The sequence below is a fragment of the Mus pahari genome, chromosome 5 (assembly GCF_900095145.1).
Source record: "Mus pahari chromosome 5, PAHARI_EIJ_v1.1, whole genome shotgun sequence".
NCBI lineage: Eukaryota > Metazoa > Chordata > Mammalia > Rodentia > Muridae > Mus > Mus pahari.
In genome coordinates this window covers 106560558-106581328 of record NC_034594.1, presented here as the reverse complement: position 1 = coordinate 106581328, position 20771 = coordinate 106560558, and the positions used below count along the sequence as shown (strand labels likewise).

Below are 20771 nucleotides of genomic sequence, written 5' to 3'. Positions count from 1 at the left end.
AGGACCATGCAGTCCCCAACTTTCTCCTCTCGTCCTTCCGAGAGAGCCTTTCAAGGTTATCAGGACTGGTTCCGCCCTTGTCTTCAGCTCACACTGCCAGCCTCCCCAGAACAGAACAGTACAGGCAAGCTTACAAGGCAGCCTATCAGATTTAGACAGATCTGCCTTCCAGTTTAATACAACTTGCAAGAGTCATTTCTCTCCTTTCTACCACATGGACCCCAGGAATCCTTCTCAGGTGGTCAGGCTTAGTGGCAAGCACTTTTACTCCCTAAGTCTCCTTGCCTGCTGGAAAGACTCTTTTTAAAAGTCTGTTAGGTCATTTCAGACTTCAGCTCAGCACCTCCCAATGACTCTGTTTCCCCCAGAATAAAAGCCACAGCCTTACAATGGCCCACAAGGTGGCTTCTCTCGGCTTCTTGTACTTTGCCCCAGCTTCACTGGCAATTCAAACGTCCACAAGGGCATAGATGGCTGTCAGTTTTGTTCGTAAATGTATCTCCAAAGCTAGGCATGGTGGAGGATTGCCCTTTATACCAGGCTCAGAGAGAGCCTTTCAAGGTTTATCAAGACAATGCTGACACTGCCCTTGTCTTCAACTCAGCACTAACGGCCTCCCCGGAACTGGAACGACAGAGTGAGAACTTGCCTTAGGAACAAAATCAAGACCAAACCCAACCACAACACAAATGTACTAGACGGCCCTCAGTAAAGTAAAAAAAGAGAGAAAAAAGTTTTTGTTGAAGTCCTCAAGATTTCCATCAGGGCTTTTGCTCATGCCAGGTAAGTGCTGTGTGATTGATCTACAGCCCCAGTTTCAATAACTGGTAATCCAATAAGTGGTAATCAATTGGCCAAGTAAGTGACTGGGACACAGTATGTAAGAGATTATCAAGCTACAGCTTACATTTGGAGGTCCAGCCATTGGCTTTGGCCCTGCCCCGGCTGGCTCCCCATCTTAGCCAACACATCCATCGTTTTCCAGAAAACCAGCCTGCTGTCTATTAGGTGACTCCCAACACTCCACTTCTTCTATTTTAAAAATGCTCATGTCACTCAGCCAAATCGTTGTCCTTGATCCATCCTGTCCCTTAAAGACACAATCTAGCCGGCAGTCGGAGTTCGGATTCCCACTCTTGAAGTCTGCATATGCTGTTCTCGGGGAGTGGGGGGGTCTGCTGCTCCTAACATTTCTACTCTGTTCTTCTCTTACTCTCCCCCTTCAGGATGGGGCAGAGGGAGACACGAAAGGGTCATCGGATCCTGAGCCAGGGAGCCAGGCCAATGTGTCATGGGAGTTTCCCTCCCACGGCCCTAACCCACGAGGGGGTGTCCACTCAAGAACATCATGATCCTGCCTGTGCCTCAGGAAAGAGCCAGGAAGAAGGAGCATTCAAAAAGTCTTTCTGATCTCCTCCAGCTTCCTCCCCCATCTTTGTCTAGGTTGTTCACATTCCGGAAGCGCTGATGTGGCACTAAAGATTCCTGCAGCTCCAGCCTTGTCCCTCGGGGTGGGCCCCCCCCCCCCGACGTCATCGCTGAGCCTGCTTTCTGGAATGCCTTTGGTATGAAGTGTCCTGGCAGGTGAGGAGGTCTGAGCAGATGAAATCTACAGTCCAAGGCTAGATTTTTGGGGCTCCTCCCCACCTCCCCACATTCACCCCTTTATCCCGTCCATGACTTAGCTCCCAGGGTAATTAAACAGACCACAGGAACTCCACCAACCCAGAAACCCACGAGACTCAGTTCCTGCTCAGATAGTGAGGCGCTATGTCCCTTCTGGCCCTCATCTCAGAGGCTGATTAGGTTCAGCCTTCTCCTCCATCTTCCCCTTTCCTGCTGCCCTCTCTTCTCCATTTCCTTTCTTGGACCTTGTGGAGGCCAGAGGTATTTCCAGGAGAAGAAATTTCTCCAGATCTTAAGCCTGACCAAGAGCTTAGCACATAGCAGATATTCCCTGGTAGGTGTGTGTAGTTGTTTGCTTCTGTTTTTTTTAGCCACTCCAGCTCCAGTGAGCCTTCGAGCTCCCCAATGTGTGACCAGAGAGCTTTCATGCTCCCCAGTGTGTGAGCAGTGAGCCTCTGTGCTCCCCAGTGTGTGAGCAGTGAGCCCCAGTGCTCCCCAGTGTGTGAGCAGTGAGCCCCAGTGCTCCCCAGTGTGTGAGCAGCAAGCCTTTGTGTTTCCCAGTGTGAGCAATGAGCCCCAGTGCTCCCCAGTGTGTGAGCAGTGAGCCCAGTGCTCCTCAGTGTGTGAGCTGCGAGTTTCTGTGTTCCCCAGTGTGTGAGTGAGCCCCAGTGCTCCCCAGTGTGTGAGCAGTGAGCCTCTGTGCTCCCCAGTGCGACTTTTCACAGATCTAGCTTTTCAAGTTTGTGTTCCCACAGTATAAATTAATGTTTCAAATTTGTTTCTTTGCAAAATGAGAGGAAATAACAAATTCACAAGGATGTAACAAAGCTATTAAGAGCATGGAGCCAGGCACTACATAAAGTTCCTGCTGCAGGCACGTGCTATAAGCCTGGGATGCTGGTACTGACACAGGAGGATAAAGAGTTATGCTGAGACCTTATCTTGACTTAACAAGCATTGGAGTTTGCAGCTCAGTGATATGCTGTTTGCCTAGCATGGCTCCAAGTTTGATCCCAAACATCAAAAATAAATAAGAATAAATGGTAGCCTCTATTATCTTCCATGATGAGCTTTCCTTCATCTAAACTTCCTGCCAATGTTTCCTGGATGATTTTCACCAAGTTTAATTCTTCTGTGCTCCCATGTGCTGCCTGCCCCCAGTCTGACTGCAACCCAAGCTGTCTGCCACAGTTCAGCACACCTAGGGCTTGCTGCAGGCCCAAAGGGAAGGAAGCAAGCAAGCAACCTTGCACACTGGGCTGTGGGATGAAGGCCCACCAGCCTGTGATTTTCTAGTGTTTACGCAAGCCTAGCCCGGTCCTGGGACCTCAGGCACATTTGCTGTCACTCAAGCAACTTTTATGTGAACTGTACTGTCCAGACCAGCCTTCCGTGCCACCAGTCTCTAGGCTGTGACCTTTCTAAGTCTCTAGGTATAATGAGGGAGGCCCAAGTCTTCATCCGGCAGTGCCCAACACTGGGACAGGTGGGGTGTATAGCTGGGAAACAGAAGCCAGCCAGAACTGGGCAATTAGGGGGGTGAATACCAGAGTAGGTCAGGAGTTGGGGTGGGGAGAGGGCCTGCTTGGAGCCAAAGGCGACCAACTGCTTGCCTGCACTTTGTCCTCTGTCCCTCCCTCTATCCAGTCCCAGAGTCCAACAATTTCTCAATGGAACAGGCTGTAGGGATAGCTCTGCAGGGGGCTGAGAGGCAGGCCAGGGAGGGTGGACATTCCAAGCATTCTTGACTTCCTCCCAGAGTCTGGAGCTAGGACCCAGGGAGAAGCTGTCCAATATGGAAGGAAAGGGGATTTCTTCAGAGGGAATAAAGGTTGTGGGAAGAGTCTTCAGGCACTGGGGGCAGGGCACGGGCTAGTGGGGGAGGGGAAGCCGGGGGGGGGGGGGGGGGAGGTGCTGCTGGGAAAAGGAATCAATCAGAGATATCCACCTGATCCATTTCTTCCTTGAGGATTAGGGAAGGAAAAAAGAACCCAGGACCCTGGGCCAAGGCTTTTCCTTCAGAATGTTTAACAGGTCAGACTTAACGTCAGGTGGACTGAGTATTTTGGAAGGGTGTTTGTTTGTTTGATTGATGGATTTTATTCTTTTACATTCCTGGGGATTGAGAGTACACATTAAACAGCACCCTGACCACCCCAGCTGCACCGCCTAACCCCCTTGCCCTATTTTGATTAAACAGAATCTGTGTCCCATCTGTGGTCACAAATATCAAAAGGCTCAAAGATATGTGAACCCAAGTCCCCCAAAGAGAACAAGAGACTGTTTTTCCAGCTACCATTGCTGGTTTTAATGAGGTGGGGGGTTTTTTGGCCACAGATGAGGGAGGGTGGACAGCCTTGGGTGTGAAGGGACTGGAGACTCAATCCAGACAGTGCTCAAGACATACATTTGAAAAACGCACCCCCCCTTGATTAGAGGGACATCGTTGCCAAATACTTCCCTGTACATAAACTTCAATGGCACAGTGGCGTTCCCCAGAACACAGCATTCACATTACTGAAAGCAGCAAAATTCACTTAAAAACAAAAACAAACAAACAAACAAAAAACCAAAAACAAAAAAACAGAAGTGAGAATCACAAAAAAATAAATAAGTCAGTACATTCTAGGTCCCGCTGGCCTGAGAAACAGAACATACACCCACAGTCTGGATATCAGGGACAGCTTCAAGGCTCAAGTCTCTGAGATCTAAGATGGGGTCCAGAGGCAACTGGCCCCCTTGAGATGAAGTCAAACAGCAGTTTGAGTCTTTCCAGGTCTTTGAGAGGCACAGCAGCAGAGATGGAAACCAGAGGCTGTTTCCTCTCTAAATAATGGAGGTCACTCCACATTACCTCCAAGGAAGTCAGGGTTCTAACCCTGGTGGTTGATGGAACAGGAATTTATGTGAAGGTGCAGCCTGACACTGGCAGAGAACAGGGTGGGAAATGTCATAGATGGCACAAAGGAGGTAGGCACCTTCAGGTCTCTGCCATCCCACTGTAATACTTGGGCAGCCAGGGCTCCCTGTTAGTCCTTCCCATTCCTTTCCACATTGTGCGATTTCTCACATCTTCCAGGCCCAGTCAGGCTGCAGACATAGAGCCCTTGATGTACTCTATTCCCCCCCGGGAATCTGACCCAGGGTTTCTCTGCAAACCCTCTCAGAGCCTACCCCATACTGGGGCACCGCCTCTCTTCCTCAGCTGAGCTTCGAGCAGATTCCTAAGGCTTGTCTGTAAGCTGCTGTCACCTCTTGGCAGTCTGTCAGAGAAAAGCGGCTATCCCCCAAGGATTCCTGCCACCATCGCTTCAGACCTTCTGAGGGAGGCTGCTCCAGCCTCCTCAGGTTGTCCACAGACACACAGCCCCTCAGTGGGGTTTCGGGAAGCCGCTCGGGCAAGTCCAATTGGTCAAAGGACTCGGAGGACAGGATGCTGTCCTCACTCACAGCCCCCGAGGGGCGGCTGGGCCGGGCTGCAGGATGGGGGGAGGCCAGTTGGTCCAAGGATCCAAAGGTGCTAGGGGTAGTGCCCTCTAAGGCTGTGCGGGAGAACTTGCCATTGAGTTTGAGAATGCCCTTGCGGTGGAGGAGCCCTGAAGCCTGTGGAGACTTCTGTTCCACGGGGTCCCCACTCACAAACACATCACTGGCGTCTAAGAGTTCCCCAGACTCGCTGGGCTCTGGAGAGGAGTAGTAACCAGATTCGCGCTGCCGAGACTTCTTAAGGATGCCCTTCCTGGGGAGCAGGGATGCAGCAGGAACAGGCTGCCCTGGAGTATCAGGCACAGGTCTGAGTTCCTGAGGGTCCTCCTGGACCTCCCCTGATGAGGTAGAGGACTTTTTCTTGAGAATCCCTTTCGGAAGCTTGAGGCTGCTCTTGCCAGGGCGAGAGGAGGTATCCTCAGCCGGGTCACCTTGCAGAGTCTGAGCCATGTCATTCTCCTTACGGGACTTCTTAAGAGAATGTTGCCGTTCCAGCCCAGGTACGGTGCTTCCACCTCCCGGCACGTGCTGCTTGAAGAAGCTGCACACCTTGGCTCCATTTTCCAGGAAGGGGCGCGAGGAACGACGTAGCCAGTCTGCCATGGAAGCCCGGCCAGAGTCACCACTAGGGTGCCCACCCTCACGCAGGGCTTCCTGTTCCCAAACTCCAGTGGTGTAGCCCCAGTTGACCCACCAATGACTGGCTACATCCTCCAGTGTGGCCCGACGGGTGGGGTTCACCATTAACAGCCACCGGATCAGGCCACAGGCATCTGTAAAACAAAGGCAAGGGCTTGAGAGCCGCAAGAACCAGCATCCAAGGTCCTCTAGCATGGGCCTGCCTCACCTGCAATGTGGACACTGCTCAGGCTTCTGGGTGAGACTAGTGTATTCCTTCCTCGGGCTCCACACAGGTTCAGGCCCTCTCCCCAGGCCAACTTTCCTGGACAGACACAGGTGACTCCCTCTCTATCCCATAAGCTTTCCCTCCCAGTCCTTGTTTCTACAACTGTGTTTTCCTTCTCTGCTGAAAGTCCATTCTCTGGAACTATGCTCCAACGACAAAGCAAAGCTCTCCTACACTTCTTCCCACTGTCTAGATCTTATATGAAGGGTCAGCTTTCTCAGGATGAGGAGAAAGTCAATAAGAAACAATACAACTAGAGCAAAGAGGATTAAGCTGGACCTTAGGGAGCACTTCTAAAGCATGCTCACGATGAAGAAAGCTGCCCCCTTCCTCAGAGGTCTCAGACTGGAGAACAGTGGGGCGCATCCTGATCTCCCCGAGTTTCTAAGGACTGCTACCTTCTTCATCACCGTTGTCTAGTCTCTGTGTTGGGAATCGCTGGCAGTGACAGCACACCCCACTCCCCCAGCCGGGCCACAGTCCCCACTCACCGGACGGCTTGGGCGGCTCACGGTAAGCCCCGCTACTGATTTGCTTCACCAGTGTTTTATGATCCTGCCCGTCAAAGGGCATGGTGCCATGCACCAGGATGTACAGGAGAACGCCCAGAGACCAGCTGTCCACCTGAGAGGGAGAGGGGGAGGGGTGCTCAGCAAAGACACAGCACGTGCTGCAGACCGGAGAGCTGCGGTCCGTGTCTCTCCAATACGGACAGAAGACGTGAAGGTCTCCTCTGAAGGCTTCCTCCTACCCTCTCTTGTAACTAGAGGTGAAGTAGGGGGTGCGGCAGAGGGGTCAGGAGCTCACAGGATAAGATAGAGGCTGCCAGTCACTTCCCCCTGGAAGCATAGGAACAGTGGCCAGGCCATTGCCATCCTTCTGGGTCAAGGTGGGGTGGCTGGACTGAGCACCAGGAGGTGATGAGAACCAGGGGACAAGAAGGAGACATGATACCAGGAGTCCTCTGTTCTACGACAACTTTGCTACTTTCCCCTCGGGGCTTGGCAAGTCACTGCTTTGTAGGGGCCTGAGTTTTGTGCTCCAAAAAAAGGAAGCAGCAAGCAAACTGCCATATGTATCCTGCATGACCTAGACTCGGGGATGCTGGCAGGAGAAGGAAGCTCACCTCTGGGCCCACATAGGGCTTCCCGTTGACGATCTCAGGCGAGGCATAGAGAGGGCTTCCACAGAACGTCTGGAGGAACTTGCCTTTGTGGTACAGGTTGGAGAGGCCAAAGTCAGCAATCTATATAGGGTCGGGACAAACACGGGTCATGACAAAGGTTGGGTTGTTCCACAGCCCTTGCTCATCCTTTTTCCAGGGAATACAGTTTAATCAGCTGCAGTCAAGAAGCCCTTCAGCTCCCCCACCTTGTTACTATCACTTCCTGTTTCCTGAATACACAGGATCCTGGGAAGAGCCAGGCCCTGGTGGAAGGAAAGAGACACCCAACCTACATCTCATAGCTCAGGTCCTGAAAGACAGTGCCTTAAAGCCCTCAGCAGGCAAGCAAGGCCCCTGGCCCAGTAACTATGTGAAGCCTGAGCTGCCCTTCTGAGCCAAGGGTTTATCTCTGCCTACACCTAAACAGGAAGCCAGGGTGGACCTGCATGTACCCAGGCAGAGGAAAAGAGAGGACAAAAGTCAGAGCTGTCATAGCCCAGGAGATAGAATCCTTTCAAAGGACCCCGAGCTGCTTGATTTTAGATGTCAGATTGGTTCTAAGATCATCCTCCTCATTCCCATCAGCTGGAGGTGGAGGTCAAGATCCTGGGACTACCTGATCCTTCACCCCATCAAAGGGTCATGTGTGCAGGGTGGAGAGGGCTGTTTATGAAACCCTGGCTCCTTTGTTTATAGCTTTATTGGGCGTCTTATCAAGCAGCTGGTAATGACGTTGATGGTTGGTACCAACAGAGTCTATGCCCTTCTCCGGCTTGTGTGAGTTTACTGGCTCTGGCCTCCCTTCCCTGTCAGCATCAAAGAAACCCCACCTGCTTTAGGAATGGCCTGGATAAGGGTTACGAACTCAGTACCAGGATACCTCAGGACACGTAGATCAGCAGCCATAGAGTGACCCTTGTCCTATGTCGGGGAGATCTGAGAAGTGCCAGACTGCCACCCTCCCAGTTGTTTGCCAGGCTAGCCTGCTACCTCAGCCAGCTCTTGTCCTCTTGCCCTTCCAGCCCTGAGATTCTTGTTTATTTCCTTGGCATATTGACATAAGTGATTGACATAAGTCTAGCTACTTCAGCATGCGAATGAGAATCCGGTGTTTTCGGGGAAATAGAAAGTGATGGCAATGAGGAAAGGCCCTGCAGGGCTTCTTGACTGTAGCAGATTAGACTGTGCATGTGGGTTCGTGTGCAAGCACTCAGGGCAAGGGGAACGGGGCTCAGTACCTGTTGGCCCCAAAGTTTTGAATAAAAATTGACACTAGATTAAACCCTTGCCACGCTTGTGATGTAACTGGCCTGATAGAGTCTTCATTTCTGTTCTAGCCCAACCTCTGCCAGTCACTAGTGGGGTGATCTTCCTCTTGAGGGCTCAGTGCCTCATCTATAAAGAACGTGTTGGGATAGAAGATGGCTAAGGTCCAAGGACCCACTAAGCACTTAGAGCTTTGAGAAGCCAGAAACGAGGGCTCACCTTGATATTTCCATTGGCATCTAGAAGGATGTTCTCGAGCTTGAGATCCCGGTGAACGATCCCGTTCTAAACGAGGAAGGGAACTGAGTCAGGGACTGTCGCCAGGGAAGGGAATGGAGACAAAGGACCTCGTCTAGAAAATCTAAAAACTATCAGAGTGGAGCTCAGGGACTCTGGGATACAAATTAGCCGCAGAGTTCAAGGCCTTTCCACGGTCAAGAGAACAAAGCCAGAGATATCAGCATTCCTAGGTCTGAGAGTCCAGAAGCCTTTCTCAGAGTCCCAGCCTCAGTGCTCCAGAGACACCCTCCCCCAAAGAACACGACCAGGTCTGGAGGGTGGGCACTCACCTGGTGGCAGTAGTGCAGGGCAGACACGATCTGTCGGAAGAAATGCCTGGCGTCCCGCTCACTCAGCCGTGGCCGCTCACTGATGTAATCGTACAGATCGCCGCGGCTGGCGTACTCCATGACAATCACAATCTTGCTGCTATTCTCAAACACTGGAGAGGGCAAGCGAGAGTGTCAGGCCTCCCGGAGAACACACTCCCACCTCAGGACATAGTCTCTTTCATTGCCTCACCCTAGATAGGACCTCCCTGTGGAATGTCTGCTACAGGGGACAGGGGCCACGAATAAGGGCAGAAGAGCCTATGAAGAAGACCCAGTGCCTTCTTGGAGCAGCAAATCAAGACGGGAGGTCAGTGGCTACGTTTAGACTTTTGAGGACTCAGCGGGAAGACAGAGATATCACTGTAGGAGTAAAAGGCCCTACACTTCGTCTTATGACCTTGGTCAAACCACTACTACATCTACCAGGGAGCATGCAGAGTTGCTGGGTGAACTTGGATACACAATCAACCCATTGCGCCTTAGTTTCCTCCCCAGAGATCAGACAACAGCAACTTCCCAGGTCTCAGGCAAGAAACAGGCAAGAAACCGGTGACAGACAATGCTTGGTCTAGTACAGTATTTGATACACGAAAAAGTGCTCAAAAACAGGACCTATTGCTGTATACTGTTCTCGTGTATAATTCTAAAACCTGGCACCTGCCCTGTGACTGTGAGAGCCAAAACAGTCCTTGGTCCTGCCACCACTCAGAGGACGCAGGCTGGGGCCAGAGTGCATATGGCCTCTATCACAGAGGCAATCAATAAACATGTGGTAATTAATTGGCTGGCTGGCTTCTTGGCAGTCAGCCCACCCCGGTTAGCCCATCTCCATGTGTAGGAGGGGCCGTCTTACCACCTCACGTCAAGCCTCCAGTCCTCTAAAAAACGTAGAAAATAGCTGGCTCCTCAAACTGGCCCTTCAGCTGGTGTGTCTGTCAGAACACGCTAGGCTATGACAGCGCATCTTCATGTTAAACGGGTCCTATGAGTTTGGCTTGCTGGGCCAGCCCCAGAGCCTCTGAGAAGGAGCTAAGGGGTGAGTCCTCAGCTTCAAGGCCAGAAAAAGACGTGTGGTGCTGTTTTCCAGGTGACCCAGACTCTTAGGGGTGCCTGATGCGACTCTTCACTTGTGGTTCTCAGTTTATATGCAACCTCTACGCGAGGAACTAAAGATAAAGAGGTGGCATGGTGCATTGTGAGGAACATTAGAAGTCAGTCCCAGTACTCCTGTAGGTCAAAACATCCAGAGTCTATAGCAAGATGAAAATAAATCTGGAGGAACCTTTTAGACACCAGTAACAGTGATGCCCTGTGCCTGGACCATCAACACACACACACACACACACACACACACACCAACAAAACAAAACACAACAATGAAAACACAACAAAACAAAACCCTGAGCGTCAGTTCGGTTCTCAGACCCAAGTGGGAACTGGGTATGGAGAGAATTCATATATACACCAGTTCATGCACATGCATGCGGGGGCGCGTGCACACATTACCAGTCACTAAGCATGATCTGCCCACTGTTCCCGGAGGGGAAAAAAAAAAAAAAGAGAAATACCATTAGCCTTCTCAGCCACTTGTCTGGGCTCCTCATGGGACAGACTCAGGCCATAGGATCATAACAGTAGCTTTGCCCTTTATCTTCCTATGAACTGGAGAGTTGAGCCATTTCTATTCGACCTACCAGGAATCTTCAGACAAAAGAAAACCACTCCAGACAAGTCTACAGGCTCCCCCCTCCCCTCCCTCCTCCTGCTGTCCCTGTGATCCCAGTTACTGAAGTTACATAAAGACTTGAAGCAGACAGGTGTATGTGGGAGGGCGCTCTCTCCCGTCACCCCCTCCTGCTCACTTTGTTGTCTGGGCCTCAGGGAAGAGGGCAGCCAGAGTGATCAAGCCAGAACTGATGTCAGAAGAGAGGCGAGAGAGGCAAGAATAAACCCATGCAGGAGTGATCCAGAGGCACAAGGCAACTTTAGGAGGCCTGGCTAACAGAGGAGCATTGAGAAGCACCCACACTCCTGAGACAGGTGATGACTCCAGCCTTTCAGCCTCTCCTGGGTTGCTAAGGATCTCGTGGGGTTGGGAGGCAGTGCTACTAGGGAAAAACTCAACAACAACAAAAACAACAACACCAAAAGGCTATGCAGTCTGAGATGAGGGTGCAGCTCAATTTACAGCACTTACCTAGCAAGTGTGGGATTCTAGGTAGGACCCCAGCCATGCTACAAACACACAAACTAACCTACAGCTTTTCCACTTACAGAGTACTAGGTGACAGTAACCAGTTGGGTTTCTGCAACTGTCCTGTGATATAGATGGATTACAGGGTAAGTCCTGTGTCATGTGGCAGGGCTTTAAATCCAGCTTTTGCAACTCCAAAGCCTTTATCATTCTTCATTTTTTAAGAGAACTCTATTTGTTTAAGTTATGTATTTATTAAAAGGTGGGATCCTGTTATGCACTTTTGGATGACCTTGAATTTATATTCCTCTTATCTTAGGCACCCTAGAGCTGGGGTTACAGGCATCACCATTGGGCACACCCTACTTCTTTGTGTCAGCAGATCTGACTTGTGTGCACCCCTTCGCTCCCAGAGTCCTGGTTCCCAGCTCCAAATGTCCCACTACTGTACCTTCATGGATGGCAATGATGTGGGGGTGGTTGAGCGAAGACATGATCTCAATCTCCCTCCGTATGTGCAGCAGATCCTGCTCATCTTTGATTTTGTCTTTCCTGATTGACTTGATGGCCACCTGGGAACAGAGGATGCAAGAGATGAAGGAGAAAGGTCTAGCAAGGTAGAGGCATCTCTGAGGATGCTCCATGAGCCCTGGTCCTGGAACTCTGCCTGCAGCCGCAATACAGCAGGCACCAAGAGAAACCAACCACCCACCTTCATCAAGTCAGGTGATGGCAATTTGAAGATCACCTTGTCAAGAAAAGGTTGTCACCTGAGTCCAGTGCAGTCAAAGCACCACTGACTAATGGCCTCATTTTTAAAGTCTACAGATGAACAAGATACGTAACAGCCTGTACCTGTGTGGGGCTTGATGCTTCAGGATTTACCAATCAAATATGCACAGTGCACCCCAAGGACAAGGACCTGGGATGACTTGCTCAGGACAATTTGCTCAGCACTCGATGCCAGGTAGAGGACCTGGCACACATTAGTCAGGGAATAGCAGTTTACCGCATGAGTAAATAGACTGGTCCTCACAAGAGCTCTGGAAAGCAGATGAAGAAAGCATCCCCACCCTTGGCCACTGGTAAGGAAACCCAGCAGGCTAAATGCTTTCCTTAAAGTCGAAGTCACTGACTAGCACAGCTGGCAAGCTGATTGAGTTTAGTTCTTCTTCTGCCCTGGACACCAATTTGCTATAAACAACCACTCACTCGTCAGACATTAAAGCAAGATGGATAGGCAAATTTGGTATCAATCTGTCAGAAAAGGAATGGAATTCTGATGCCTACTATAACATGGCTAAACCATGAAAACATACTCGGTGAAATAAGCTAGTCACAGTGACAGACGTTATGTCACCCCCTTTTATGAGGAACTAAAATAAACAACTCTATAGAAAATAGATCAAAAGTTACCAGGGGTATAGGGCAAAAGAGATGGCATAGGGGTGTTGTTATTTAATGGGTACAGCACTTCTACTTGGGATGATAAAACGGTTTTAGAGGGCTAAAAAAGAGATGGCTCAGCAGTTAAGAGCACTGGCTGTTCTTCCAAAGGACCTGAGTTTGGGGCCCAAATAGTTTGGGTTACAGACAGTTGTGAGCACCCACATGGTAGCTCACAACTGTCTGTAACTCCAGTTCCAAGGGACCAGATGCCCTATGCAGATGTACAAACATACATCATGAGAAGACAGACATACACAATAAATAAATAAAAGCATTTTATTTTGTATTGGGATGATTTACAACAATATGGATTTGTTTAATATGCTGGCAAGTTATTTGCCATAAGAAAAAAGATCATCAAAACAAAACAAAACACCACCCTCCAGTGAGCAATCGTCCAGATAAGGAATGTCCAACAACAAGCAAACAAGTAGACAGTCCTCTGGGGCTTAAGGTCTTAAAGGTGGAAAAGGATTAAGACCTCCATCTGGTGTGTGGCGGGCTCAGGAAGGGTGAGTACAGAGGAAACAGAGGAGCAGATCAACACCTAAGAGCTTCCATCTTTCTGGTCCATGGCATTCTCTAGAATGGAGAGAACAGAAACCATAGAGCCAGGCCCCAGAATGCCTGGTTCTCCTGTTCTATCCACGTGGCTGTGGGCAAGTCCTACCCTTCTCAGCACCTCAGCTGCCTTTCTGTGAAATAAACAGATTGAACTAAGTAGTCTCGGGGGCTTTCCTGCTCTGGTCTGTGAAGTGAGCTGTACAGAAAAGCCAGTGGCCCTCAGGCTGGGTGAGGATTGGGTGTCCCAGGTCAGTCAGTTCCTGGCAAGTTCTGGTCAAGGACACCAACAGAATGGTAAACACAGGACTTCCTCTTCACACAAGTAATGAGAAATATGAAGGCCCAGTCTGAGGTAAACAGCTCCTCATTCAATTTCCCAGGAGGGTTGGCCTCCCCTCTGGATTCAAAAGGAGACAGAAAGGAAACCCCTAGCTCAAGGGGCGGGGCCTCTAATCCACCCTTTCACAGGCTCCGGAGGTAGACAATAGCTTCAGCTCTCTGGACAGCAGGCTCTTTTCGGTTTGTGCTCCCCACCTGACAAGAATTCGGAATAGGCCTAATCCTGTCAGAGGAGTTGCTCACAATGCCCATAGCCAGGTCACCCCGGCAACGGGCCAGGGATGGCGTGCCCTCCGCCCCATCAGGCCCTAAAAGCTGCATTGCTGAAAGGGGACAGGCCCCATTCTCAGCCCTCCCCAGAACAGGGCAGGGAGGACAACGGCAGATGGTCACCATGGAGCCTCATCCCTGAGAGGCCCAATGCAGGGGGATGATGCAGATGGGGGAATAATGCAGATGGGAGGGTCGGTCTGCTTCAACATTCTGCTCTAACCCCACTCCCTAAAGAGCTAGGCAGAAAAGCCCTGGGCTTAGAACAGGGGAGCAGGGCAAAGGCCTTGAATATTCCTTCAACTAGGAGATTGCTCTCTCTTCTCCATTCAGCACAGAGCCATACTCCCACACCGCGCTTCTCCACGATGCTTTTCTCAGCCTGAAGGGGAGATTGCATGGCCTGCTCTCTTCTCTGTAAGTCTTTGTTCATGAAACCAGACAATGAGTAAAGGGCTGTGAACTCTTTAGAGACAAAGGTTGTAAAAGACCTATTAGTAGGTAGTAAAAACAGTAAAAACGGGTAAACACACACCACTATCTAGACAACTAAAAATACCCGAGTGCTTAAAATGCATCCAGGCAAAGACCAGGCAGATGTCAGATGCACAGTCGTGTACACACAAGTGTGTATTTGAGGGTTCTAGGAATTATTTCGTATGGCTAGTGGGTACACAGGTATCAAGATCCACTTCTAACCTTAGAAGTTCTAAAATTCTAATTTTACCCCATATCATTCTCCTATAAGACATCAGAGGGGTGAGGAACAGTCGAAGAACCCCCAGTTATCCACAATAGGTCATAGGAGATCCTGTCTGGCACCTCCCAGGAAGGAAATAAGGAAGGAAATGTTATTGGTCCTCCATTGGTTCCCCCAAAGGGTGACAGACAAGAACTGATTTATCATTAGCATGATGGGGCTAGGCCACTGTTCCCAAACTCTGCCAGTCCTAGAATATCAAAGTTAGTTCAGTCTACTACTACTAAAGACTAGAAAGAGCCCTACGTGCAGAAGGCCCTTAACAGCTGGACACTAGTGAACACTCTTTACAAACATCTATTTGTTAAGTCCCTGGATGATCTTTGCCTGAAGTGACCTATAAGGTTTACCCCCTCCCCTCCTCCCCAGGCCTGGGTGGAGTCTCCCTCAGTTACAAGAACTAATTTCTAGAGACCTTTGTTCTCACCTGCAGGGTTACTGGCAACTGTGCCTAAGGATGAAAATAAGCTGACTGAAGCCTAGGAAAGAAGGTACCAACTGTAGACAGGTACCCAACCCAAAGGATGGCCACAGGCCAAAGTCTTTGTCCTGACACAAGTTTTTTGTTTTTTTGTTTTTTTAAATTTTTGTATAAATTTGTTAATTTTATGTGTATGGGTGTTTTTTCCCATGTATAAGTATGTGCACCATGTGTGTGCCTGGTGCCCAGGAGGTCTGAAGAAGGTCTCAGATCCCCTGGAAGTGGAGTTACGGATGGTGGTGATGGTGTGGGTACTGGGAATGTAACCTGGAGGGTCTAGAAGAGCAGCAAGTGCTGTTAACCACTGAAGCTTCATTTCAGCTCCCTGACACCCTTAGCGACACCACCCTCTTCACCCTGCATATTACCCACATGTAATCCACACTCTGAGGCAGACCAAGGATGACTCTGTGTATGTAAACCCATGGCCGTCTATGTGAACCCAGGCACCTGATTCTCACTTGTCTCAAGCCATGCAACACAGGGCACAGAAAACCAGGAGCCTCTGGCTAACTGGGCTGTCCAGGTTGTTTGTTTGTTTGATCAGATTTATTTATTGTTACTTTATACATATGGGCGTTTTGCCTGTGTGCCATACATGTGTGCCACAGGCATACGATGCCCATGGAGGTCAGAAGAGGGCTTTGGATCCCCTGAAATTGGAGTTACAGATGGTTCTGAGCAGCCAACAACACAGGCGCTGGGAACCAAACTCAGGTCCTCTGCAAGGGCAGCAGGGGCTCCTAACCGCTCAGCTCTCGCTGCACTCCTGGGATGTCTAGCTTTAAAGTCCTGGCTCGTGGAAAGGCTTGGGGAGCATTGGGAGTGGCTTTCTTTACTTGGAAGAGCATGGGGGAACCAGCCCAGGAGAAAACTGTTTCAGATATGGAAGGATGGGTGAGGTTTTCTGCTAAGACAGTGAGCTAGGGAAGTGAATCAGAGCATGCCAGGCAGGTATGGGTAGATCTCCAAGTTCCCTTCCGTGCGTCAGCATTCTGTGTACAGCTTCTTCAGAAATGGGTCACCACAATGTCAGGAAGGAGCCCTCTAAGGAGCGTTACTAGGCCGTCGTGCTCGGCCATGTTAGCGGCCGGAGCATACCTGCTGAAACCCTTCTTGTCCTTGAAGCTCTGCGAGTTCATAAAGGCAACAAAGCGAACTCCCAAACCAGCAGCGAACCCTTCAGAAAGATAAACTCAGGGCTGAAGAGATGGCTCAGCAGTTACGAGCACTGACTGCTCTTCCACAGGTCCTGAGTTCAAATTCCAGCAACCACCTGATGGCTTACAACCATTCGTAATGAGATCTGATGCCTTCTTCTGGTGTGTCTGAAGACAACTACAGTGTACTTACATATAAGAATAGATAAATCTTTAAAAAAAAAAAAAAGAAAATAAGATAAACTCACTTCGCCAAAGTTCCTCCATGCACAGGACAGGACTACAATGGAGGAGAAACCAGTATCTCAGAAGACCAAAGTTCCTTGGAGGTATCCAGTTCTGCCCTGCACTCCCTCCCCCCCATCCCTGGAGAAGGGACCGCCCGTATCTTGCCATGGGCCACGTAGTGTGTGCCACTCCTTCCACTTAAAACATGCCCACTCTTTGCCAACACCCTGAGGAGTTGGTACTGAGGCTTCATGGGTAAATAACTCCTCTCTCCCAGAGCTCGGATTAGAAATGATCTGTATTCGGGTGATCAGAAAGCTTTAGAAAGAAAAAGAAGGGAAAGGGGTGGGGAGGGCAGAGATGCTAGTTCTGGGTGCTGGGAGAGATGGTCCAAGTTGGGCATCTCTGGTCATAGCCAAGATCCTTGACTCCTCTCTGCCCTTTCGTGGGAAGCAGGCAAGGTGCTGGATGATGACCCACTTAGATAAAGCAGGAGAGGTTAGGTTAGGCAGTCCTGGTTGAGCAGCGGGGATGTACCACCCTACCAAGAGCCAGACGGGAATCAGGAAGAAGCTGTGTAGGTAACCTGAGCCATCTCCCCCAGTCACAACGAATGCCACCTCCTCCCTGCCTCCTCCTAGCCCACTCTGCCAGGTTCCTGAGCAAGGAGCTTCTCTGCCCAGCCCTTTTGTGTGGTTTGGCTGGAGCCCAAGGACAAGAGTCGCCTGCAGCCTCCCTCCCTGCTGCTGAGCAGGCAGGTGCAGGAGGAGCTGGGAGGGCAGCATCTTGCCCAACAAGCCTTTGGCGGCTGGCCAACGGGAGTCCTTCTCTGAAGTTGGCTGAATGAGAGATGACTTTGAACAAAGCAGAGACCATAGTGATTCAACTCAAGACTGAGCCCAATCCATGCTTCTTATTGAGGCAGGAGAGGACCAGGGTAAGAGAGTTCCCTAGGTCAAAGTCACCCTTACTGGGACAATAAGCCACATGTGTCTGAGACACTGCTAGGATTTTACAGATATTATTTTATTTAATCCTAGGGAAACCCACGACATTATAATCTGCATTTTACACAGAGAGGAACACAGAGAGGTAATGCATCCGGCAAGCAATAGGAAGCACAACTGGACACTTTGCAAGAATATAGTATAGTTCCTGTACCCAGGATCCTTCAGCACAGAATGGTGGTTCCCAGTGATGTCTTCCACTCTAAACACTGCCTGCAGTGCTGGGAGGGCAGCTGGAGCTAGCCGATGGGATGACAAAGCACTCAGAGGCAAGCCCGGGCTCATCTCAAAACTAACTTCCAGACCAAGACTCAGCACTTGGTCATCCAAGGCTTATGGTGGACAAGTCTGGAGGTTTTGCTGCAGGTCTGCCATTGCCCAGCCAGAAGACAAGTCACTTCCCCTCTCTGGGCCTCAGTTCCCTCATCTGCCAATGAAGGAAGCAGCTTGTCTCCATCGTTTCTCAATCTTCCGTAGCCCACTGAGCAATTGGAAATGTAAAAGGAGCAGAAGCAATGTGACCCCACAGAACTACCCACACGGGTTCCCTTCCTGCCTATCCTGGCCCCCTTAGTGGTGACCGAGATATCCAGGCAGATCAGACCAATGGCTTCGGTGAGACACCCCCCGCCCCCCGCATGTGTTTTTCTCTTTAGGGGTTGGTCAGGGGAGCTGGGAGACTCACAGGAGGAAATGTCATTTGGATACCAGGAATGTGTCTGAGATCCAGAGCAAATATTTGTTTTTCCTCTGATGCCCTCCTGGAGCAGCCATTAGTCCCCCCTACCTGTCCCTCCCTGCAGATAATCCCATGGGACCCTGCTTAACCATCTCTACCAGGAGAATGGGAAGCAAGCTGCAAATGTGGTGAGAAATTCCTGGCAGCAGGAGGCTTTCCTGGGAACCGAGCTCCCACCAACAGCCCCAGCTCCTCAGGACAAGGCCTAAGCAGCGCCATGTCCCTCTCCCCCCACTGAAGTGTCAGAAGTATCCTCTCTTTAAGGAGAGCAGTTAAGATGTAGGGGTGGGTGGGTACGGATGAGGGCACTGCTCCAGGACTGAGAAATCATTAGCACAGCGGAGAGCTACTTTCCAAGAAAGAGGGGGGGACCCTAAGCAAACTCTCAACAGCAATCCTGGGTGGTCTGGCTGGGGAATTTCAGAGCAGACTCTCCACATTTGCTGATCTTGGCTCCTTGCACGCAGCAAGACACGGGAACCTGGGAGTTCCCTCTGATTTTCTCGGGTTTGATGTAAGAGTCATTGATTTGCTTCACTTCTAAATCAAATGTGATCTCTCTCTGTCTGTCTCTGTCTCTCCGTCTGTCTGTCTCTGTGTGTGCGTGCATGTGTGCCTGTAAGGCAGTGACCTCAATCAAGAGCTCATGTGAACTCTGAACTTCGATCTCAGATTCTCAGACACTCTAGTTCCCTCAATCGACTCTTCCCACAACAAAGGACGTGTCACACAAGCCACTATTAGCAACTATTTTCTAGCTAAGCCCCCAGACAAAGCCTGGGCCCTGAAGTCTCAAGACTGAAGCCTCTGGGGCCCTGGCACTTTATAGAAAGAGAAAGAAAAGAAAGCCCGGAAGTACACGATTGCCCAATAACTGTAACCTGGCAGCGGGCAACTGGGGACTGTGCCAGGCCTTAGCAGGAAAAACATACTTGCTCCTATTGATGGGGTTATAATCCACTCCTTTCTCCAACATCCACTCTCCTTCACCAATGAAATGACTTCTTGAATTTCAAACCAGCTACTGGCTGCAAAAGCAAACAATTAGGGGAGGGGACCATTCCCATAGTCAATAGGGCAAACGATGGCTGCACACACCTCCCCCCCCAACAGCATCCACTGGACCTGCCAAATGTTATCCCTAAACACCTGCTCTGAGCCTTGCTAAAATGTAAATTATAGACCTTTTATAAAATAGTTCCCTTGGTGGGAAATGAGAGACTGTGCATTTTAAACAAGTAGCCAGCTAATACTCAGGCCCACCGAACTGGAGTGGAAGAAGCATTGTTGTGTAACTTTTGGTAAATTTGCTGTCCTTCCAAGGGGAAGTTTCCAGATAGGTATTCATTCTCAACACAGGATCTATGATCAGGGCTCACGTGCATTCACATTTATATCTTACTTTTCCAAGCAGCTTGTGAGACAAGCTGTGTTCTCTCTATTTTTGCAGAAGGGGAAACAGAAAACAGAGTTGGAGGAACTTGCTCAGAGTTACGGATTACTATTACAGTTACACACGCATGAATCAAAAGGGCAAGTTCCCCAAAGGCCTCACATCCAAAGATGTGGCTGGAGTGCTGGGAGACAAAGTGGACCTGGCATGAGGGCCTGCTTTTACATTTCCCAGAATAAAAGCCTATCACAACCAAACTTAGCTTCACTTCGGGCCCCCAAGTGTCAAGTCAGAGTTAAAGATCTCCACACCTCATCCAGCTACTGAGATCTGGTGCTTTCAACTTCCTCCTTCCATTCTACTCTGTTGACGTTTGTTGCAGTCAAAATTCAAGCCCCGTTTTCTCAAACCACAGGCAACTAGTGAAGCTAAGGTTCTCAGGTCCATGAGCACTGTCCTGAAAACCACGGACAGACACATCTAAAATGCGCGCGCCTGGCAACTCAGCCGAGGACACCGCAAGAGACGCGCTGTGAGCCGGGAGCCGCAAGGGACACTCACCAGACGCCCCGAGCTTTCTCGTGCCTTCTTCACCTTCCCGTAGGTGCCCTTGCCCAGGGTCTCCAGGAACTCGTAGCGGTGCCGCAGGTTGTGTTTGTGATGGTGCCGCTTCACCGCCTGCTTCTTCATCAGAGGTTTAGGCGACTTGATGAGTCTGTCCGCCAGCGGCCGGGCGCTCTCCGAGGCCAGGGCGGAGGCCGAGGGAGCCTGGCTCGCGCGCTGGGGTAAGGCCACCGACTCCATGGTGCGGGGACCGCGAGGCGGAGGGGGTCGGGAAGCAGCAGCGCGCGGAGAGCCGCGGGCTCAGAGGTCACAGCCGCACCCGAGCACGCTAGAAAGCCCCGCGTTCCGAATTGCTATAAAACGTTTCGAGGGGGAAATGTCCTGACCACGCCCCTGCGTCCCATTGGCCGACTTGCCGGCGGCTCGTGACCAAAGCCTATCGCATTGGTTCACCCGCTCCTGCCCCACTCTTCCTCTTGGCTAGGCGCGGAAAGGTGTGAATGGGGCCCCGCCCACCTGGACCCGAGGCCCAGGAATGCAAGAAAGGAGGCAGAGCGGAATT

At 50.6% G+C, this 20771-nt stretch overlaps 1 protein-coding gene across 1 annotated transcript; it reads right to left on the bottom strand.

Annotated features, from left to right (window-relative positions):
- Positions 1-3713: 3713 nt before the first annotated feature.
- Positions 3714-20562, bottom strand: Nuak2 (NUAK family kinase 2). Its single transcript, XM_021198129.2, has 7 exons — positions 20207-20562; positions 11707-11827; positions 9020-9171; positions 8670-8735; positions 7146-7265; positions 6511-6643; positions 3714-5885 (listed from the first exon to the last, which is right to left on the bottom strand). The coding sequence occupies exons 1-7, from the start codon at positions 20447-20449 to the stop codon at positions 4828-4830; spliced, it is 1893 nt and encodes a 630-aa protein (XP_021053788.1). The 5' UTR covers positions 20450-20562; the 3' UTR covers positions 3714-4827.
- Between the last annotated feature and the right edge of the window lie 209 nt (positions 20563-20771).

What these genes read in the sequence shown, in the direction of transcription:
- Nuak2 (XM_021198129.2), bottom strand. Translation starts at nt 20,449, where the DNA reads ATGGAGTCGGTGGCCTTACCCCAGCGCGCGAGCCAGGCTCCCTCGGCC. An exon ending in GAGAAAGCTCGGGGCGTCTG is followed by an intron (nt 11,828 to 20,206) that starts GTGAGTGTCCCT and finishes CTCTGTTCCCAG; the next exon opens with GTGGCCATCAAGTCAATCAG. An exon ending in ATGCCAATGGAAATATCAAG is followed by an intron (nt 7,266 to 8,669) that starts GTGAGCCCTCGT and finishes GACCCTATATAG; the next exon opens with ATTGCTGACTTTGGCCTCTC.